Source organism: Microplitis mediator, chromosome 8 (assembly GCF_029852145.1).
Source record: "Microplitis mediator isolate UGA2020A chromosome 8, iyMicMedi2.1, whole genome shotgun sequence".
In the NCBI taxonomy this organism is placed as follows: domain Eukaryota; kingdom Metazoa; phylum Arthropoda; class Insecta; order Hymenoptera; family Braconidae; genus Microplitis; species Microplitis mediator.
In genome coordinates this window covers 3,803,533-3,825,852 of record NC_079976.1, presented here as the reverse complement: position 1 = coordinate 3,825,852, position 22,320 = coordinate 3,803,533, and the positions used below count along the sequence as shown (strand labels likewise).

Sequence of the window (22,320 nt, the reverse complement as noted above, 5' to 3'; positions counted from 1 at the left end):
CATGACATTAATTGTATATATATACTTAACAATTGATATATTTTATACAATCTTATTTATTATTTATACATATTTATAAGATAAAAATTTTTTTAAAACAAAAATTCATTAATACTTAAAAAAAATAAATCATCATTTTCCATAAAGTTATTTATGAGTATCTTGTTCACGAATTTTTTAAAAACTCATGACTTAAATTGAGGTAATTCATTTCTTTTTTAATTATTGATTAATAAGAAATTAATTTAATATAAATATCGCTAATTATTTATAAGTGCCAGTTTATCGGGAAGCTTTTAATTTCCATCTAAGAAGATAGTAAGCTAAAGTACGAGTGGCTATAAGCATTACTAAGAGGGCAATAACGTCGTTTAAAAATTGATCTTCTCTCATTGCAACGTCTTTTAAAAATATTTTAGGTTTTTTGTAGTGACAGTAAACTTCAACGCACTCAAGATCCTGCCTATTGAGTCCATATATTGCGGCGACGTAGCCTTCGAGACCAAAGCGTAGGTAACTTACGTAACTACCCCATTTTAAATAACGCGGCAGGTCGCGTAAAGACACACCGAATCCAGCGAACATCATCATGGGCACTGACAACGTTGGTCCAGCAAATGTACCATTCTGTAAATAATTTATGTAGATCATTCATTTATTTAATGAAGGGGTTCATAAAATACGTCACGCAAAATTTGACTTCTTTAGACCCCCCCCCCCCCTTCGTCACATTTTCTACGGTCCCCTTATCAATATTGCGTCACAAATTAAAGATCCCCTCCCTATTATGGCGGAAATATATATGTAGAATTATTTCTATATTTACAAATATGAAAATGAAAGACTTTCTATCAGAAAAAAAATTAAATTAAAAAAAAACTGAGAGAAAAATTTGTAAAATGGTTTGATGTTTTTTTTTACCCCCCCCCCCCCCCCCAAAGTGTGAACGTATTTTATGAACGGCCCCAAATAAAGGAATTAATTAATTAATTGAAGTAAACTTACAACAACATTAAAAACAGCTCCGATCATAAGACCAAAGCTTTGAGCAACAAAAACAACCATTATGCTGATAAGAAAAAACATGGAGAACCTTTCGATCTCTAACAATTGTCCAGACATTAAGTAAATAATTATAGAAAATAGTAGGCAGCATAAAAATGTCACGGGAATATCAATAATTGTTATTGATAAATAAAACATTTTTAAAGTATACCATCTGTTGAAATGTTCCTTTTTTAGAATATTTATTTCTGTGGGAACTGTAACAAGAATATTATCTATTTTAAATAAATGTACTTTATATTTATTGATCGCTGATTGTAAAATCTTATTGTGCAATCAAAAGATAAATTTCCAATTCGATTTTTTAACCAGAGATAATAATTCTTTTAGATCTGTTAACTTTTTATTGACGATGTTAAAGTTCAAAGTTTCAATTTTTAAATTTTTTATGTTTATCATAAGTAACTTTACTATTAAAAAATTATTGTACACTGGAAAAAATTGAGGTATGAATGCGCATTAAATTCGTAGTGAAATTCACACCGGGATTTTAGCTAAAACTCCGGATTGGAGTAAATGCCGATTTAAATAAAATCCCGTCACTCCAAAATCCGTTCGCTAAAAAAAAACTCAGTATGCGAAATGATTTTATTTTTTAATCCCGAAGTTCTTAGGAACGGAGCAGAATAATAATTATTAGTCATTGCTTGTCAACTAATACACATTTTAGCCAACTGACGTACGAAATGTCGAAATGTTTACAATAATTATTTTTTTAACGTCAATAAAAAGTAACAGATTTTGTAACAACAAAATAAAACATAAATATACGCACATGTAAGAATAGTTAACATCATCGAAGTCATCATATGATGAATTAAAATAGCAAAAAGAAGATTATAATTCTCCAATACTCTCGAGCCTTCATTACCAGATTGAATAAATAACATCCCCAGCATTATTCCAGTAACAATATTTACGATAATACGCAGATGTGTCAAAGTCTATAATATCAATAGATTAAATAAATAAATGACATAATAAAATAAATTTAAAAAAGGATAACTAACAGCGTCACGTTTGCACTTGATGTATCCGCGATAAAGAAGAACTTTCAGTTGATGCATCTGCGAGGTCGCTTGCAAAGATGGTTTTCTTTTAGTAATTCTATATCTCTTGTCACTTTTCATGCCATTTGCGTTTTCTAGAAAAAAAAAAAACAAATTTGATTTACTGAAACCTATTATAAGTTTCAATTATCGAGTTATTTAATTACTTTTGAAATCTTCAACCGGGATCGCGTTGCCGAACCACTGAGAACTTTTTCCATTTTGCGTGGCATGTATCAGAGTTTCAATTTTATCATCCCCGTATTCACCGCAAGCCAATTCAATCGCGTAATCCGCCGGATTATGATACATTGGACATGGAAGCTTAACGCTCTCCAGAAAGGGAATTAATTGACCTGTTGCTCCTTGGTACAAGCACGTACCTTTAGCTAGTATCAGTACCTGCAAATTAAATTAACACCCTATAGTAGCCAAACCTTTAATTCAATTAAATACCACTTACGCTACGTATATATTTATTAAATCACTTACATGATCAAAAAGCTGGAATAGTGAAGCGCTCGGTTGATGAATGGTACAAACAATCGTTCGATTTTGTCTCGCTAAGACTTTTAATAAATTTACTACTTGCGTACAAGTTGAGCTGTCTAAGCCTCTGTAAATAATTCAATCAATAATTAATAATTACACACTGTAAAAAATCACCGGGGTAAGTCCAAGCGGTGTAGGTGTTAAAATTAGCGGTGTTAAATTTACCCCTAAAAGCGGTGTGAAAATAACGCCGCCGCCGGTGTAAATATTCTGTACCGGTGTTAAAAAAAATTATCCGGTGTTAAAATAACGCTACCGCCGGTGTAAATATTCTGTACCGGTGTTAAAAAAAATTATCCGGTGTTAAAATAACGCCGCCGCCGGTGTAGATATTCATTACCGGTGTTAAAATATTTTACTTTGTGAATATTTTTACTTACTCGATCACTATACTTGTTAATAAATGATATGTTACCCCGCTTTTACACCGATATTGTGTAAAAGCGGAGTAATATCGGTGTAAAAACAGAGTAAACGCTTTTACACCGTTTACTCTGTTTTTACACCGATATTACTCCGCTTTTACACCGGTTACCCTGCTTTAACACCGGTATTTTTAACACCGGTGAATTACTCCTCCTACACCGGTGTAATTTCATTTTTACACCGGGCGGAGTTAAAATGAGTCCATTTTTAACACCGCTCTTTTTACATTTCACTCAAAAATCGGGAGTAAATTCAGAGTGGCCTGAATTTTATTTAAATCCGCATTCACTCCGCAAATTTCGTACAGTGAATCAATAAATAATAAGCTATTAAAATTGAGACAAAATTTTTGTCCAACAAATTAAAGAAATTAATTATTTTTAATTTGCGAAGTGATAAAATTAATTATTGATGATTGCGATATTTATTTCATAAATTAAATTATAGAAAACAAATTTTTTCTTTATAGTTGCAAATGTATGATAATTTTATCAATTACTTACGTCGTAGGTTCATCTAAAAACATAACAGTGGGATCGTTAACTAATTCCAATGCTATTGATAATCTTTTCTTTTGACCACCGCTCAATCTGTCTGATCTTGTGTTAACATGCTCACTTAATCCGAGTGTAATTAATGTTTCTTTAATCTATTGATAAATAAGTAAATAAATAAACAATTTAAATATTTAATAAAATAAATAAAATACTTACAATTGATAATTTTGTCTGCTTGGAAATATTAGTTCCTAATTTTAAGTCTGCAGCGACCCACATATTTTCCGAGACAGTTAGTAACGGTTGGAGCCGGTCATCTTGAGTGATATACGCACTGGTTCTGAAATAAAAAACAACAAGTGAGTAAAGAAGACTAGAATGATCAAGAAAGGATGAAAAATATATAAATTACCTTCTAAATGTATCAATATCACGAACCTCGCCATTAACTTTAATAGTTCCTTGAATTCCGGTTAATCTGTAGCCGGAGAGAATGTCAAGCAACGTCGATTTTCCAGCTCCAGATGGACCCATGATAGCGATAAGTTGTTTTGCTGGTAATCTTCCGTGTATTCCATGTAGAATTTCTTTAGTTCCTACAAAAAAAAAATAAAAAACGATAAGAGTTAATGATTGATGTCCACATTGACAAGAACTAATCACTGTGATTATAATTAGATGCCGGAATAAAAAATTACCCCGACGGAATCCGATGGAAACCTTGTAACGAAGATCTTCGAAAGAAATGTCAGCTGCCTCGTGCTCTTTTACTGTCTTCCGTAAAGATAATTCCTGATTGGAATTATCCGGATTGTATTTACCAGTTTTTGATTGCGGGTCACCAGCATGACCGGAAATTTGCGGTATGTTGGAGGCTTCGTTCATCAATACTTCCATGGCTTGTATTTATTGTTTATTGTGTCGGATCTTTGTTATTCCCTGAGGTTAATTATTGAGCGGTCGATGATCTACAATAAAACCGTGGATAATTATTGTGTTTTATAGATTTTTTGGTGGTGGATTCCGAATAAATGATTTGTCGGTGCGTTGATGGAAGATTAGATTAGATAGTCAGTCAGTTTCTTTGGGTATAAATGATAAATTCAATAAATCAATTGAGATCGAAGGCCAATAAGAGGTTGCTGCTCGTACTTGAAACCAAAGTCCATTATTGTGTTTTACTTTATTATAAAACAAATGTATTAATCATCTTTATTTTTTTTTTTACAATATTTTAACCCCTACTTATTATTATTATTTATTATTATTGTTAGTTTAAGCGAAATAATAAAAATAAAAATTTTTTTCTTTTTAAATTCCTACTTTTTTATTTCAAGTCACGATATCTCGCTAACTATGGAAATTTAACAAAAAATGTATATGATCTTTTTTGTAGGAAATTTAATTTCCTACAAATAAGTTTTTATATGTTTTCCTTATATTTTAAATAATTAAGCCGTAATATCAATTCAAAGATATATGAATTAAAAACGTGTAATTAAAAAATTTTTTTAATCAAAGCAAATTATCTCATTAACTATGGAGATAAAATAAATATTTATAAGGAACTTTTTTATTGCAAATTAAATTTGCTACAAAAAAGTATTCATTGATTTTTTTCATAAGTTTAATAATTCAGCCGCAATTTTTATTTAAAGACAAAAAACACATGAATTTATTTGAAAAAAATTTATCTTTTTTACTGACATTAAATAATTACTGTAAATTAATTAAAATAATATAATAAGTTGGTATTGAATATAAAAATAAATAACAAACGAAACGGAGAATGTATGAAATCTTCCGCATTTTATAAATAGTTGTATTTGTTTCTGTTATTTTAAAAAAATATTTTAATATTGATGATGATAAGCGGAAATTTTTTCCTTTGGTTTTTTCCTTATACTCTTACGTTTTTTATTTATAATAAAAAACCCGTTCTACAGATTCGTCATCGCGGGATTTTATTCAAAACTTTTTTACGTTTCTTAAAATTAAATATCATGATATTAAAGTAGATCAGTCACTCAAATAATATAACATTAAACAAAACTGAGGAGTGAAAAAAAAAAAATTGATAATAACAATGAGTAAAAAATGATAAACGTGTGAGCAAAGTTCGTTAGCAAACATGAGTCACATGTAGTTGTAACATATATTTGAATGACAATGAATCTTCTCTGTCAAAACGTTTTATTTAATTTTAAAAAACGTGGGAACAATAAATATAATAATAAGTATAAATAAAACATAAAAATAATCAGATAATAGTATAAAATTTATTTAATTATAATAAGAGATCCATAAACTCTTATATTAATTATAAATATTTATATATTCCACGATTAAAATTGCATAAGTATATATATTATTATTGTAAATAATGTTGACATAAAATCTAAATAGATAAGAGTATTAATTTGTCAATTTACTCGATTTATAAACAACAAAATATTATTTAATAATTTATAGTTAAGGTCGTCCGTCATTTTTATTTTTATTTTTTTTTTCCGCGAAATTTATTTTATTAAATTTGAATTTTTTTTTCAAATTCAAGGATTGTCCGGATTCGTTGAACCTCTTATTGTTTACTTAAATGACAGTACATTTATTTACTAGACATGACTAGTTTTCAAAAGTAATAAAAAAATTAATTTCCATATTCACTTTTTACGACAGCTTAATTGTTTCTATTTGAATTTACATTCCCCTCATTGAACTTATGTTTATATTTATGATTATGTTTACGTTTATTACTTATTTTAAAAATTTAAACTAGATCACCGCGTTTTCACTTTCTTTATATCAAAAGTATCACAAATTATTGGGTTTAATTTCAGTGAAAGGGTAACCGGCTTCGAAATAAATTCTCAGTAAAAACTTTTTAATTTACCGCCAAGTAATTTTGTGATATTAAGTAATAAAAATTATAATTTAATGTGTAATAATATTTAAAAATGAATCGAATAAATTATAATTAAAAATGTTAAAACGTCAATAAATTTAAAAAAACAGATAAATTTATTTAAAACTCGTAAAATAAATATTTAAAAAAAAATAAAAATACCTTCAGTTACTCCGATTTATTTCAACGATAACGAACATGTTTACACTTGACGGGATTTTATTAAACGATAAAAGAATAAATTAAAATAATGAATAAATTATAAAAAAAATAAAATAATTTGTTTAAAATTAAATGTTATTGGATAGAAGACTCAAGACTGACTGACAGATCAGATTCTTTGTGGCATAGTGTCTAAGGCCCACAACGTGTTCCCTTTCTCTTACAACTATTAAGTGTTTGCTGTATGTTACATGCACTTTACTCTCCAGAATTCTCATCTATCCAGTTCAGTTCCCCTCTTCTTTATATGCATGACCCTCGTTTTTGTAACCACGAGCGATTCTATCCTCCCTCTTCATTAAATATTCAACGATTAAAACGTTTAAATTAGTTTAGATTTCAAATTACATCACTCGTTTCCAAAGACACTTCCTTCTAATATCTCTCAAAAAATAAAAAAAATGAGATATGTCTATATATAGACACTGAGAATTAGAAGTCAAATCAAAATTACAAGTATAGTAAAAAATCTTTTCAAATTCAAATCAGCAGTACTTTGGACATGGATCTTGATTCCGAAAAATAATAAAAAGATTAAAAATATTATATTTGCTGTTGATAAAAATTATTGTCCAATGATAATAAACTAAGATTATTATTTTACCAATAGGAGAGAAGGTTGCGGATTAAAAAAAAATAAAAAAAATACGAATCGTGTATGAGATAATCAGTATATAATTTAATCAACTTATAATTAATTTCAATACAATTTTTTTCTTTATTATTTTTTTTTCAATGTCTTGTATATACATACGACTCAATCCTTTTATTTATCAAAAGCCAGTAATTAAATTAAAGGAAAAAAATCTTTTATCAATTGATCACGTGCTTTCACAAAGAACGTTATAATATATAAAATATTTATATATAAATGAATATAAATGTACAATATATATTTACAGTAGTACTAAATTCTTTGGTTTTAATATAATAATAATAATAATAATTGTTATTTAAATAAACTAATTATTGATAGAGCGACTAAGTACGATGGCAATCGTTTTTTCTTTGAATAGACATCGTAGCAGCACCCACGGCCATCCATTCATTAGTGTCTGATTGATACCACGTTAATCCCAACGAGTATCGAGCATTTAAATTCGCATGCTGGCAGTGACTGAACCACCATCCGCCGTGATAGTTCGCCGCGCAATCCGCGGTACTTATATCCATATCGCGGTCTTTCGCGCTGAACGACATGCCGTTTTGATATGAAAATGCGTCAGTTGCGTTGCCAGAATAACCACCGACGTGCAGCTGGTATCCGGTGTCCTCTGATTGTACAGTGAAGTAATCGTAGTCAGCCCGCCATTTACTTCCGTAAATATCCGTAAGATCGATTCTCAGACGCGTGCAGTTGTCGCGGGTGAGACGGTGAAGAGCTTCGTTGCCGACCCAGAACTCGTTGAGGGGAGACCCGAAGCCGGACGCGTACTCAGACCACGTGCGGTCGAAGTCGACGATCCCGTCGACGCGGCGAGCCACGACGATCCATTCGTCGTGACAGGAGACTAGTAAAGGAGCACCCTGACCTACTCCTAGGAGAGTCAAACCGTCACGGGCGTCGCAATTGCCAGGAAGTGCGTCGACCATCAAACGGTACTGGTCCTCAACGTGCTCCAATTCGTGAGTGACGTTTATTGCTTTAGCTACGGACGACGTGAGGTTTAGATTGGATAAACGGTCCAATTGTTTGGTCAGCTTGGCAGTTGTCTCTTGCTGGAGGTCACTTTTTTCTTGAAGCTTAGACGCGCTTACACTGAGAGCTTGAACTGTTTTACGCAAATTACCCAGCTCTTCGCGGGTCAACGACAGCTCGGCGTTCTTACGAGCTGCGTTCAAGTCCAAGTGAGCAATAGCGCGTTTCATTTCCAGCTGGAGAGATTCCTGTTTGTCCTCGAGAGTTTCGACGATTTCGAGATTCTCCGCAGACTGTTCTACCTTTACTTTGAAGGCGTCTAATTGATTGGTGATGTTATCAATCCGGTTAGAAAGTTCTTCTTTTAAATTATTCGCGACCTCGGGATTGGTCTCAAAGACGACTCTTTTTTCAATCATAGCTCGTTTGCGAGCGACTATTGCTATTTTTCGTTCAAGTTTTGAAAGACGTTCCTCTATTTTCCGGCCAGCTAACGACCGCGATAAACTGTGACGCATTGACCTGTGATGATCGCGTTTGTCTTGATCGTAAATTTCATTCCGCGCTAATTGGTGATGCTTGTGTTGTACTGTCGGCTCCCACTTCAATGACTTCATCTCAATTTGCACTGTACTCAACTGTAAAGTAATAATAAACATGTGTAAAAAATATGTCGTATATTAAATTACTTTGTATCAAATTCTTTGTGGTTTTTTATATTTATTTATTTTTTTTTTTTAACTATTAGCTAAAGTCCAGGCACGGAAAAAAAAATCCAGACTCAATGACGTGTCGTTGGTTTTAGCGTTGAAAAAAGGAGAGTTAAATAAAGTTACAAAAATAGACCAGGTGATAATCAAGAAAATGAGAAAGTAAAAAAAGAAGAGTAAAGTAATAAAAGAGAAGCGATTGGCCAGCGGCTCGTGTGAGGTAACACGCGCAGCCACCCCTGCTGCTGATGCTTTAGCTGCTTCGTTTGTGTCCCCAGGGCCCTGAATGCGGTCAAGAATATAAAAAGGTGGGGGATTACCACCTGCTCACCCGCTTGGCATTGGAATGGAACGCAGTGGAGGCGGAAGGCGACCAACCGAACCAGTGGGAGTGAGTGAGACACCCGGCCCCTAAGTTCATTATGATGAATAAAGAAGACACGCTGAAAGAAAGAGCAAGAGAATGGGATTGAAGGCTTGGGGGACTTGGTAATGTATAATATAATGTTGTATATATGTATATATGTATATATATAAGAGTAGAGAGACGTTGCGGCAGCTGCTGGCCGCCAAAACGAGAAACTGAAATTAAGGCCGGCTGCTAGCCGATAGCCTGCTGGCCCGCAGGTGCACATGCGTTTCATGTAAATAAGCATCTACTTGGACTTTGGGCTATCAAATGAAGTGGACATAAGGAAAATAATCTAAACTTTTACTCTTGACCAAGTACTTAAATATGTAGCGAGTAAAAGAAAAAAAATAATTGAATATTGAGACATTTGAGTACAAACCTGACTGGCAACGTCGGCACAGCTTCTGGTCAATTGTCCAGCACGTTCTTTAACGGAGGTAATGTCATCGCGGATCGTCCCCAAGGAGGCTTCAATCCTGGTCAATCTGCCGCCGAGATCCCGAATTCCGCGGCCAACCTGAGCGATGTCACCGCGCAAAAGTGAAAGCTCGCTCTTCATCAAGGCACGTTGGGCAAGCTCTTCGCTGGCATTCTGGGTGCGTAATACCTCAGCCAATTCACTCTTTAACTCGGTGACGGCGCTCCCTAACCACTTGATCCTCAGTCGCTCGTTCTTCGCCTCGTTGCCGCTTCCGCCGCGCAATCCGCTCACTTCCTTCCTACAAATGTAAGTTATTGTTAATGTTTCATTCAACCGTAACATTTTTAAAATCCTCTTAATGTAAGTACTTCATTTTAAAAACTTAATGATAATAAAAAAATTTTTTTACTCTGGCAGACTGACCTTAATTGCCGAACTTCATTCCTCAGCACCATTAGCTCGGTATTTTCTTCAATGGCTTTTTTAAGAGAATTCTCGAGAGCATTGTAGTCTTCCTGTCGATGATCCAGCAGCGCATTGACTTGTTCACTGAGTAATTTAACCGTGCTCGCTAATTCAGCCTCGGAAGATGAAGATAATGAGGGTGAGGGTGAGGGTGAGGATGAAGAGTTGACGTCTTGAAAAGCACTCACGACTAGGAGAAACACCAGGCACTTAAGACACTCCATAATTTTGTATATTAGTAAACAACAAGAATGTCAATGAGTTAGTCAACGATAACGACCGTAGTGTGCCTCTTAGAGGCTGCACGCGCAACTCGTTAGACTATCCAAGTACTTGAGGTAATATATGTTTATGACACTGGGTTATATTATGTTATGTATTTTTAAAGAGAGACCTTTACGTAGAGACCGTTGAAGCTTAACTGAAGTAACAGAACCAAAGTCCAGGTGCTTATATCACCATGCCGGCACAAAGGGACGGGGTGGGCCACGGGTTGCTGGCTCTTGGCTGCTTGCGAGGCAGGTGTTCGCCGCAAACAACATCATGCCATCAGGTATAAAGCCACGATATATCTCCCCACCCTTTATTCTTAAACTCATGTATGTACTTGCCGAAATACCACCGCGTCTCCATACTCCGCAACAGAGGTTTTATAAATTCTTGCGGATATCATTAGCCATTAGCTCTGTGAAAACCTCACGGATTTATTAATATTAAGATTATATGGCATTACATCCTCTAGTTGCTGAGCGTAAATTCCCTCTGGAGAAAACTGGCCAGCGTTTAGACCCAAGAGTTTAGAGTTTATGCTTCTAGGTCGAGGATTTGAGGGAATGATTTTTTGTTTGGACGGGACAGCTGCGTTTATTTAAATCTGGTGGTTCTTTGATTGTGTGTATGTGTGTGTGTGTGTGTGTGTGTTGAGCACGCTTGGGTAGATTATCCTTTTATTTGGGGATGTATATTATGTAGTTGTGTAGCCACGCGCCAGCCTCCGAGTCATCGTCGCCAAACTCGTGCCTGCGGGCACTCAATCGCGGGCATCGTCGATGTGGATAGAGTGGGATGGGATGGAAATAAGAATTAGTATGAGTATGAGGATATGGATGAGGATGAGGATGAAAGATTTCGTGTGCCAGCCGCAAGGGATGAGATAATAAATATAAAATACAGCAGATGGTTAGCAGGAACTTTAGACAATTCTGTCTACGATCCCAAATCTTTGATATAGACCCGAGCCCATTAATTTAATGAATTTTGCAACTGTGTTGGCTTTTAGCTTAATTTATACTCATATATATTTATATAAAACGGAAATTATATACAGGAAAATTATAATATTAGATATATTTATTATGATAATGATAATAATTTATTAAGATTTGCGAGATAACACTTTTACTTTTGTATAGATTATTTTATTTTATTTTTAAAAACAACTTTTTTTAGTTACATTTTTTTTCTACTATAATTTCAACAGTTAACATAATCGAGGGTTTTATTTTAAAATATCACTACGTAATAATTACGTTTGCTTTTAATAATAATTAATAATTGTGTTATATAAACTTAAAAAAAAACGTGAGGTATGAACCGTTAGTTTGTTTGTTAATTATCGATATTATTTACAGGAGATTGTCGTTAATCTCGAGGGTTAATGGCACTAAATCAAGATCATTAATCTCGATTATGGATTAACTCGAATTAATTATAAGAATCAATCCTACTTAATATTACTTCGTTATTTATATATAAATATTTTAATTAGAGATCGCGAATTGCACGCTAGTTTTTTTAAAATAATTAAGTAGTTGTCTAATTGACATTCGATTAAAATTTTTTTACAATTTTTAAAATTTAGTCTACTTTATTTTGTAGTTAAAATTAGTTTATTTTTGTTAAGATTTGTGTGGTTGCTAGTTTGTAAATAAATAAATAAATAAATTTAAGTTTGTGCTGATCCGTAGGTTCCGGTTGGCGGACGATAAGCTTTTGGAAGAGTTAAAACTTGTATGCTATTAAACGCATACTTTCTTATTCCAATATTTTTCCAGGTATTTTCACGCCTGCATCCCTCGCTAAAAATTAAAAAATTTTAAATTTAATTACTCGAGTGTTATTTTGAATTTTAAAAAATATATATGTATATATTAGGGGTGTGCAAATCGAATCGAACTTTCAAATACTTCGTAATTTTTCTAATAATTCAAAAACTTTCGGATAATTCGAAAACTGACGACTAGTTCGGAAACTCGAGTTATTTGATTCGAACCCAATTCGCACACCCCTTATATATATACTTATATGTATATTCCAAGCTGTATAATTAAGATATAAGAAAGATAACTTACCTACGCATACAGTCCAATGCCCTTGCGTATTCATTTTCGGACAGGTGATACTCCGTAGCAAGAATGTTAACTTGCTCGAGGGTAATTGACATCCCAGTTCTGTCTTTGGCACTTTTGCAGCTGGTAAACCTCAGTCCTTTCATACGTCGACAAATCTGTGATGACAATTGGAGTATGTCTGTGTTTTTTGATATTTTTGCATGTACGCTTGTCTTCAAAGTCGACATCATGTCTGATAATAAACTTTGCTTTACAAATGAACGTCCACCGGTCACTAGCAACAAAAAGAAAAAACAACGACCATATAATATTTAATTGACGCTAAAACATTTTTTAAATTTATGTTAAAAAAAAATTTATTTGAAACTTACGTCGTGAAGAATTTGTCTCCATAGGAAGATTTAGTTTCTTAAACCTCAAATAATACTCGTTAAGTCTATCAAAATTGTCAATGTTACTTTTTTCCTGTGGTTTAGTGTTACCCAAACTCTCGGCAAGAGTCGCAAGCTCATTGATACCGACGTTAAAAAATACTGGAGTGATATTGAAGGCAAGAGTTTGCCGGGAAGACTGCGGTAATGGAAGCAATGAATAAATACCATCGGGAACTGGAAGTATGACAGTTAAAGCAGCACGTGATCCGACTACTCTAGGCATCGGCAACTGAGGATTCACAAGACTTGTGTCATCTATTTTAGAATGTGGTAACCCGCATCTCGTTAAAGTAAAAGTAACAGTGTGCAAGTCTTCAACAGCGACGGCCATGTCACCCCACATGTCAATCTCGTCCCCGTAGTAGCTGAGAAGCGCCTCGAAAGACACAAGTGGTCCCAGGGTGGTGAGAATCAAGAGGAAAAGTGGATCCGGACGTTGGCACCAGAGTTTAGCCATCAAACCGGTGACGAGTGCAGTCAGCGCTTGGCTGAAACAGACGTCACGGCGATAGCGAACGTTGCAACTGCGTTGGGCGAGTTTGGCGTCTTCTTGAACACGAAATACAGAGTGGGTAAGTCGCGCAGTTTTCAGCAACCCGTCCATTGCTTGCCGTAATTTCTTCATACTCGGTCGCAATTCGCTTGTCCAGTCGACAATCGACGCGAAATCCAATCCCTCGGTAAATTTATTTCGCTGACCGGAGTTTTTGATAACGCGAGTCATTGAATCGACAGCTTGACAAACGTCTTTAGCTTTTGCAAATCCCGTAGTCGCTTCATCTACACTTGCCTGTGACGGCAAACGTTGTAATGAATTACCAGTGTCCAAAAGCTTACTGGACTCTTCGCTCTTAAAATCGTTCTTTGGCTGAATGGTCACGACATTAGAGGCGATTCTGCTGGTTGGAAGACAAGCTCTCAATGGCTGAGTACGAGGCATTCCGTTTTTATTACGGAGTCTCACTGCCGGACTACTACACCGTCCACAAAGAAATTTAACTTTCGACACCAGGCACATAACGCTCGCTTCAATATTCAATTGCGTTAAATCCCAAGGCTCTGGCTCGTCCGTTGGCTTGTAATAATTTGCCGATGGTGAATTGCACATTTTTTGGGTATCAAGAAAACGTTTGCTGATATCGAGCTCGCCATTAGCACGCCCATCCTCCTCTTCTTCCTCCTCATCTTCTTCCCCCTTAACTATTTCTTTACCTACTTCTCTATCACCATCATCATTACGTTCATTAGTATTAATATTATTATCCCCATCGTCCTCAATGTCTTTCTCATTATCCAGAGTATTTTTACAGTCACGATCATCCTCGACCTCAGGAAATATCACAAAATTTTCATTTGTCGCGATCGTCTCAAGATTGTCATCACCATTATTACTTTCATTATTTCTACAACTAACAGAGTACTTGCTACGAGTGCTCTCTTTAGTCCACATATCTTGTACACACTCAGGAGTATCTGGCGTAATGAGATCATCGAAATCCGGGCTTTTAAGATCAAAGTTTAGTTGCTGAGTAATTCGTTTAAACGGCGATAAAGACTGATTACAGTGCAAACTCAACGTCAAACTTTCGTCGTTATGATTTTTAGTTTCCTCGGGTATTTTTGCAACCTTGTATTCTTCTAAAAATGTCAGCGCCTCCTCGACAAGACCCGGGTCCCAAAGACTCAACAGTATACGAGTTTTAGAAATCATATCTTCACAAATTGGAAGCATTCCACTGGTTTGTTTTTCCTTGGCCAACTTCATTAACGACCGCATGGCCTCAACAACGTCTCTCCTCAGCTGTTTAATCGCCTGTATAGCGTCATGAGCCATCGTTATTTTCGAGGTGCCCTGGTACAGTTGACTATGTCGTGTTGGAGACTCTTTTAATGCCTGCACCAAGCGCAGCAACCCGCCATTCTTGCTTTTGTGCGAGTGCGCGGTAAATGCACCGACACTTACAAAATCATAGAACCCACATTTATTTAACGTGTCATTGTGAACCCACATTCGCTGCAGATGAAGATTTAAAGGAGCGAATTCCAGTGTACGGTCATTTTTACGGGACGAACGTTTAAAGTAACTGGCCTTGAATGCCGCTAAATTTTCTTTTGCCTGCGAATAAAGATGCAGAAGATGGAGATGACGATCAAGGAGCTCGACTTGTTTTGTATGCCAAGGCTCACGTAATTCGCCCATCCCAGCAACTTCCTGTAGCAATTCCTTCTCCTCCTGGATCCAGATACCCAGCAACTGCTGAGGGAATTCAAAGCACAGTTTACTCTCGGCCATAATTTCATGGACGCAAATATCTCCCCCGAGACCTGAATGAAACCTGTATGTCTGGACGTAAGGGTTAGCAAAGAGCAACTTTAACTGTCCCTGATGAGGTAACTTCATTTTGGTGCCCAGTCTCGGAGGTAACGACTGCGAGCGTCGATGACAGTAACCCGCGTTATTTGTACTTGGAATGTTTCTCGACGGAGTGCTTTCAGTGCTGTTTCCCTTGTCATCAGCCTCCAAACTCCAAACATTTATCGTCAGAAAACCCACCGTTGTTGCCTTGGCGGACTTCAAAGGTATCCTCAGTCTCGGGGTGTCTTGGACCGCACTAAAAGTCACACAAGCACTTCCAATGGGCGTCGCCGTCTGGCTGACCCTCTCCCGCACATCGTAAGCCGTTATCCTCACCTTGGTGTCCGTATTCAAACCGTCGCTCGAGCGGAAGCTCACGGTAGTCAGAAAACCCGGGTTGCTACTTCTCTCAACTACTTCCGTACGCGCGTACTTAATCCACGTGCAAGACTTGGCAACCTGGACATCAATCTCGAGGACCGGGTTCGGCGGACGGCCATGTCCATCACAGAGAAGGTTATCGCAAGACAGTGATATCTCGCAGACAGGTATTTCCGCCGGGTCAGTTTCAATGCCCCTTTGTAATCTCAGCATGTGGATATCAGTATCATTTTTATGACCCGATGACATTTCAATTCGTTCGCGCAATGCGAGCAGTTGATTTCTCATGCACTCGTAACTCGCCAATTGGAGTGCTTGCAACCAAGAATCACGTTCTTCTGATGAATTCGCACCTAGTTGTTGATACAATCCTCCTTCAAACACTGTAATTACATATATCTATATATTTTTTAATCAACAACTATTGACACTAATTGGCAACTCGTAATTATAATCAGTAAAATAAAATAAAATAAAGTATTTATAGTTACCTATACTAAAACCGAAAATTATTTGACTAGTTGGCGGTTCAATACGATAAGAACACTGTTCTAAAATAATAACTCCCATCGGTTCCGACCATTGTTCCTTTGACTTAAAGTAAAATAAAAGATTGCCACGTAGACGACACCAACGCTCGAGGCTTACTGTGAATAAATATAAAAATAATAATAAAAATAACAAGAAAAAATAATTATCTTTATAAATAATATATGATATATTAATAATCCATAAATATATAAATGCAATGTCTTAATATAAATAATAAATAGCTACAAATACATAATAATTAAATTATAATTCAAACGTCTATCCATTTGCATCGACGAGCATTATGTTCATACTGACTTGCATGGAATTATCAATTATTCAATTGACGTCACAATGTGTCATGCTACGTTTAGTAATAAATAATAACCCATGAATACACCACAATCATATATAAATAACATGCAACAATGCTTTACGCATGCAAATTCATTTTTATTTATTTATTTATTTATATTACATATTTTTCGCTGTTGGTTTTCGTTCAACGCGCGGTTAAATATTTAAATATTTAAAATCAATACAAGTAATAAGTAATTAATATTGTTTTTTTTTTTATAATTTTCCTAATGAATAAGCCCCGTACACCTGGTGCATTTTACATCAGCATAACAATATAATTAAAACCCAAGATTGTGAGTGTGTTAGTAAGTATGATTATTATTAATTATTATCTACGGTGAGGTTTAATAAAACGGTGATTAATTAATAGTTATAAGAGCGTGGGAATATTTAGTGATAAATTAGTAACCAGGATTATCTGCGACTATTTTATAAAATTTAGTTTTAGGTTCAATAGTATTGAGAAACCAGATAAGAGTATTTATAGATTATGTAGTATAGTATACACGGGAATACAAGTGTGTTTTTTGTAGCTTTGTGTCAATATGATAAATGGTATGATGCATAAAACAGTCTTAATTATAAAATCAATAGTGTAAATTAGCGGGTGAGTGATGTCGGGTAAGTGGATAACAGAATAAGTGAAGTAAAGGTAAAAATGTTTAAATGCACTCGATGATATATGGTACCTTTGCTTGTGCTGGCTGAAACACAACTGAGGTTTCGTAGAGTCTTATGGGTTTTTCCTTTTTGTCTTTTGCGGTCAACTTTTTTACCAGTACCTGGAAATTATATTCGAGGTACCGAACTTTTTAATTAAAACAACAAATACCATAACCCCGTATTTACAATAGGAGTCAATGTACAATTTATTTTAATTATTTTATTATTAATTTATTAGACATGTAAATCAACACTCATTAATTTATGGTTTAGTATTTAGATTTTATTTTTATTTATTATTTTTTGAGTTTGTGATTAAATTGTCATGCATCACATTAAATCATAATTATGAAATAATGGTGGTTTCTTTTTATAAAATATATTAAAAATAAAATCTTTATGGAAATTTATGGTTTATTTTATGCTAGTTGATGATTACGTCTAGTCATGCCTGTAAAAAATAAATTTTATAAAATAACAACATTTAGAGGGAAAGTTCTAGTGTAGACTGAAAGATTTTTTGAGAATTTTTTTTTTGAAATTTTTTTACTGTATGAAAAAATGGATTTTATTTTTCTGAATACGGACTCGATTTTTTATTATCGTGTGTAATAAAATATACGATGTATATAAATATATAAAATATTTCTGAATTAACAGTAAAGCCTGGAAATCAACTATAGATTGAAAAAAAATTCTATTCTGGCTAAACTACTGGAGATACAAAAAAAATATATGAATACATTTTGACAGGAAATTTAATTCTCTATAAAAAAGATTCTGATAAATTTTTATGTAAATTCAATAGTTTAAATAAAATTTTAATTTAAACGTTTTTTAAATTTTTACCTCCGGTAAACAAGTTTTTTTTGTTGGACTATAAATTAAAAATGCGGTTAAAGTATTAAGACCACGATAAAAATGTATAAGAACAATTTTGTAGAAGATTAAATTCTCTATAAAAAAGACCTCTGTAACTTTTTACGTAAATCCAATAGTTTAGAGTTTATAAAAGGTTCAAAGTAAATATTAACTAAAAAAAATTACCACGTCGTTATTACTGTCAGAAAAACAGTAGTGTTTAAAAAGTGATCAATAAAAATTATCAGATGGATTAAAATTTTTAAATTAATTAAAAAAAAATTCACAAATATCTTTCCTACCAAAAACTAGAATCTCTTGAATTAAACAAGCTTTTAAAATTAATTAATTAAAAAATATCAACTATTCTATTTAGTAAAAAAAAATAAATGATCTCTAATGTATACGATCTGTTAATTTATATAATTGAATATAAAAATAATCATTCGCTGTTCATATTTCATAATAAAAAACAAAAACTTGATAAATACATTTAATAAACATGCGAATTTATAATGATAACAGTCGATAGCTACATTTAGTTAATAAATTATCAATCAGCATCCTCTTTCTAGGTCACATTAATTAATAAAAAGAGTTTTTATTTTTAAAAATAACAAACTCACTCTCAGTCCTACGGAAAAATCCTTCCTGCCGTTCCCGGATGTACAAAATTCCCTCTTTTTCAAATTTTTGGGATGGCTGAGTAGCCAGTGTCATTAACTCCTGCTTATTGAACCTCATCCTAATTTATTTTCACTTTACCATCTGTAATTAAAATTAAAAAAACAGTTAAATAAATTTAATTTACTTCGTCAAAGCGTTAATTTAAAAAATAAAAAATAAATTTAAATAAATTATAACCTTAAATTAAAATTTAAATATAAATGAAAATTGACAATTGAATAAGTTATTAAATTGACAAATTTAAAACCAGAGGATGTTTAATTAAATATTAATGTAGTTGAGGTGAAACTCACGGTTAATGATTTTTAATTAAAACAGGAAGCTTCTGGCATCTTGATAATAAACCACTAGGTTAATTTTAATCATATTATTTATTAATTTATAAATTAATAAATAATATAAGAATTATTATTGATTATTAATAATTTGGTTAAGTTAAATATTAATAATGATGTCATATTTTATTTTTATTATCACTCTACTTGACATCTAGGTTTGACACGAAGACACTTCACTCTTGCGCCATTGATCTATTGGCGAAAGCTGCTTTTTTCTCTCCTTTTTTTCTATTTCTCCTTTCACACGATCATATGTTCACTGTTTTATCTAATTATTTTTTAATTAAATAAACAATTCATCACTTGAATTTAAAAAAAAACTAATTACTTTTTATCATTCACAAAAACAAATAAAATAAATAATTTAAAAGTGAGTAGTGGAGTGTCATTTTATATATATAATAAATCCCACGCACATTTTCCTGTTTATTTTTTCTCAACAATCCAAGAGTGTAATAATAAATTCTAACCTCAAGAAGACATTACACAGGACAATTATCATGGAAGAATTTCTTGGAGCCTCAAAAAAAGCACTGGCAAGTTATTTTGTGTAATTAAGATAATTATTATATTTTTTTTATTTAGTGTAATGACATTTGGGTGGTGGTTCAAAGACCGGTTGTAATCACAACAATTAAACTCCTCATTCTGTCACCTGAGTTATTTTTTTAAATGACAGGTTGCGCGCGCGGTTTGAATTGCGCGCGCAATTGGCCGCTGAGCGGGAGGATTTGAAAATGGAAAAATAGATGACTAAAAATTATGACACTGAAGTTCGCCGACGTCTAATAATTTTTGGATTTTTTTTAAACAATAAATTATAAAGAAAAAAATATTTTTAAAAATTGCACTTGTAGTTTTTGAAATTTTCTACATGTGCCTATTTTTAGTTTTTGTTTTTTCGTAATTGACTTGATGAAAAAAAATCAAAAAATTACTAAGTGTTTGTTAACTTCCGGATCATCTAAAAATTAGGTTTCTTTTTTTTATTTTAGGAAAATTTAGGGAAGTTCAAGAAGATTAAAGTGGTCCTGGGTAATGAATCATGTGATTTGGACTCAGCGGTATGTACGCTAGTTCATGGATTATGGCACTATGATAAATTAAAGTGCGAACATGTGGAGGATGTTGCGGTAATACCGGTATTAAATGTTACCAAGCGTATGTTTAGGATAAAAACCGAAGTGGTGTACGTATTGAAGGACAATAATGTCCCCTTGGAGTTGTTGACGTTTAGGTAAGCTCTGTTTTTTTTTATTGTCCCGGTCTGTTTGATCGGAGAAAGGAGAAAAAAGATTATCAGTTAATTTATTAGTGTATAGCATAAACACATTAATGTTTAAAGGGACGATATTGATATGAGGGAGCTGAGTGAACGACAGATGTTGGAATTGAGTCTTGTGGATCACCACACGTTGACCGATTACGATGTGTCATTGGCAGACTCAGTCGTAGAGGTGATCGATCACCGACCTCAAGATACGAATTGGCCGTGGACAGGTCGCGATATTAATCTGAAAAAGGTCGGCAGCTGTGCCACCCTCGTTGCCAGAAATATATTGGATAAAAATCCAAGACTACTCGACCAACAGATCTCGAGTTTGTTGAAAGGCAATTATCTGTCCGCTTCGTAAAAGCAATTTAATTTAGTGGTTTTGATTTTTTATATTAATATTAAATAACTCTTGCTTCCGCTCTACATTCATTTTATTTTATTTCATTTTATTAACATTCCTTTTAAAATTAACAGGGCCAATTTTGATAGACACGAGTAATTTTTCCGAGTCAGTGGCACGTGCAACTCAACTGGACATTCAAGTGATGCAAGAGCTGGAAAAAATCTCTACCACTACCAACGCGAGCAGTAACAGTAACAGTAGTAGTAGTGGTGGTAAATCCACCCCTTCTGAAACACAAACGAATCGTAATAAAATTTATTCAGCTATTTTAAATGCCAAGACTGACATCAGTTGTTTGTCGCCCGAGGATCTTATTCTAAAAGACTTAAAGTTCGTCAACGGAATTCCTATTCCTGGGTTACCAATTCTTGTAGAGGTTTGTATATGCACGTGTATATGTGTATGTATGAGAGTATGTATGAGAAAAATAGCGTGTAGATGCTGGTACAAGAGACACGACTCTAGAATTTTTCCATTTGAATTTTCACTAGATTAGAGATGCTCTCTTGCACCTTCACCTCGCGTCCAATAGCAATCCGACGATCCGTGAAGCATTCAATTTTACTTTTAGGAATTCTTGAATTTAAATGGCGCTTTGGAAGCCGTGAATTCGTTTACAAGGGAACGTGAATCCCAGCAAGAGCCCCAACATCAACAGCGTCTCACGGTAATCTTAGGGATGAATTTAAAGGGCCAAGTGGTGAAGCGAGATCTCGCAGTATTCTCTTTCTTACCCAATGATCTGGAAAATAAAGTAAGTGTTTCAGCAATTTTTTTTTCATCAACTCCTCGGTCTGTATTCATCTCGCATACTTACCAAGTAATTGTTTAAGTAATTTACCCTTTAAATTTTTATCTCAGACAGTAACTTTTAAATCGAAATCTAGATCGTAAAAGCACTTGAGAGTGGAAACGCGGAGCTGGATCTGTCACTGTGCCGTAGTACATTTAAAGAAAACTGGAGCTTGAAGCTGTACAAACAGGGAAACGTGCGGGCGACACGGAAGCAAATACTGCCGATTATACAAAGCGCATCGGCTGGCTGGCAATGTTGACCGTGTCCTCTCTCCATCCACTAAACACTCCACACTACGGTACATACGCCACACACTAGACTACTTCTAGTAGCATTAAACGTATATTGTACCACTTTATACTGTAGCAATCTAAACATTAAACTTTGTGTTAAGTTAATTACAAGCCTTCTTATCTAATTGCAACGCTCGTCGTATTCCTTATCTACCCAGCACCACTCAAAGCGAATTAATATAACTTGAATTTCATTTTCAACGTCCGGTTTTTTCACCGTCCGAGAC

General features: G+C 34.0%; 4 protein-coding genes across 7 annotated transcripts; 1 reads left to right on the top strand and 3 right to left on the bottom strand.

The window, feature by feature from the left end:
- Window positions 1-36: 36 nt before the first annotated feature.
- Window positions 37-6,903, bottom strand: LOC130673715 (ATP-binding cassette subfamily G member 4). The gene is made up of 11 exons (XM_057478869.1): window positions 6,657-6,903; window positions 4,288-4,557; window positions 4,002-4,185; window positions 3,806-3,929; window positions 3,596-3,741; window positions 2,607-2,730; window positions 2,282-2,516; window positions 2,076-2,209; window positions 1,841-2,009; window positions 1,006-1,262; window positions 37-627 (listed from the first exon to the last, which is right to left on the bottom strand). The coding sequence occupies exons 2-11, from the start codon at window positions 4,484-4,486 to the stop codon at window positions 283-285; spliced, it is 1,917 nt and encodes a 638-aa protein (XP_057334852.1). The 5' UTR covers window positions 4,487-4,557; window positions 6,657-6,903; the 3' UTR covers window positions 37-282.
- Window positions 6,904-7,462: 559 nt separating this feature from the next.
- On the bottom strand, window positions 7,463-10,587 carry LOC130673717 (protein scabrous-like). Its single transcript, XM_057478872.1, has 3 exons — window positions 10,322-10,587; window positions 9,857-10,196; window positions 7,463-8,993 (listed from the first exon to the last, which is right to left on the bottom strand). The coding sequence occupies exons 1-3, from the start codon at window positions 10,585-10,587 to the stop codon at window positions 7,698-7,700; spliced, it is 1,902 nt and encodes a 633-aa protein (XP_057334855.1). The 3' UTR covers window positions 7,463-7,697.
- Window positions 10,567-22,317, top strand: LOC130673724 (exopolyphosphatase PRUNE1). 3 transcript variants are annotated; one of them, XM_057478885.1, is made up of 7 exons: window positions 10,567-10,701; window positions 10,768-10,916; window positions 20,321-20,562; window positions 20,671-20,936; window positions 21,076-21,380; window positions 21,576-21,758; window positions 21,892-22,317. In XM_057478885.1, the coding sequence occupies exons 2-7, from the start codon at window positions 10,824-10,826 to the stop codon at window positions 22,057-22,059; spliced, it is 1,257 nt and encodes a 418-aa protein (XP_057334868.1). In that variant the 5' UTR covers window positions 10,567-10,701; window positions 10,768-10,823; the 3' UTR covers window positions 22,060-22,317. The 3 variants fall into 3 exon arrangements, with proteins under 3 accessions (XP_057334868.1, XP_057334870.1, XP_057334869.1); XM_057478887.1 differs by having other exon boundaries at window positions 21,866-22,034; XM_057478886.1 differs by lacking the exons at window positions 10,567-10,701; window positions 10,768-10,916 and adding an exon at window positions 19,729-19,861 and having other exon boundaries at window positions 21,892-22,311.
- On the bottom strand, window positions 11,826-19,066 carry LOC130673711 (inositol polyphosphate-4-phosphatase type I A). Of its 2 annotated transcripts, XM_057478861.1 has the most exons (6): window positions 18,927-19,066; window positions 17,466-17,558; window positions 16,377-16,532; window positions 13,086-16,268; window positions 12,715-12,988; window positions 11,826-12,441 (listed from the first exon to the last, which is right to left on the bottom strand). In XM_057478861.1, the coding sequence occupies exons 1-6, from the start codon at window positions 19,042-19,044 to the stop codon at window positions 12,309-12,311; spliced, it is 3,957 nt and encodes a 1,318-aa protein (XP_057334844.1). In that variant the 5' UTR covers window positions 19,045-19,066; the 3' UTR covers window positions 11,826-12,308. The 2 variants fall into 2 exon arrangements, with proteins under 2 accessions (XP_057334844.1, XP_057334845.1); XM_057478862.1 differs by lacking the exon at window positions 17,466-17,558 and having other exon boundaries at window positions 11,828-12,441.
- Window positions 22,318-22,320: the final 3 nt, after the last annotated feature.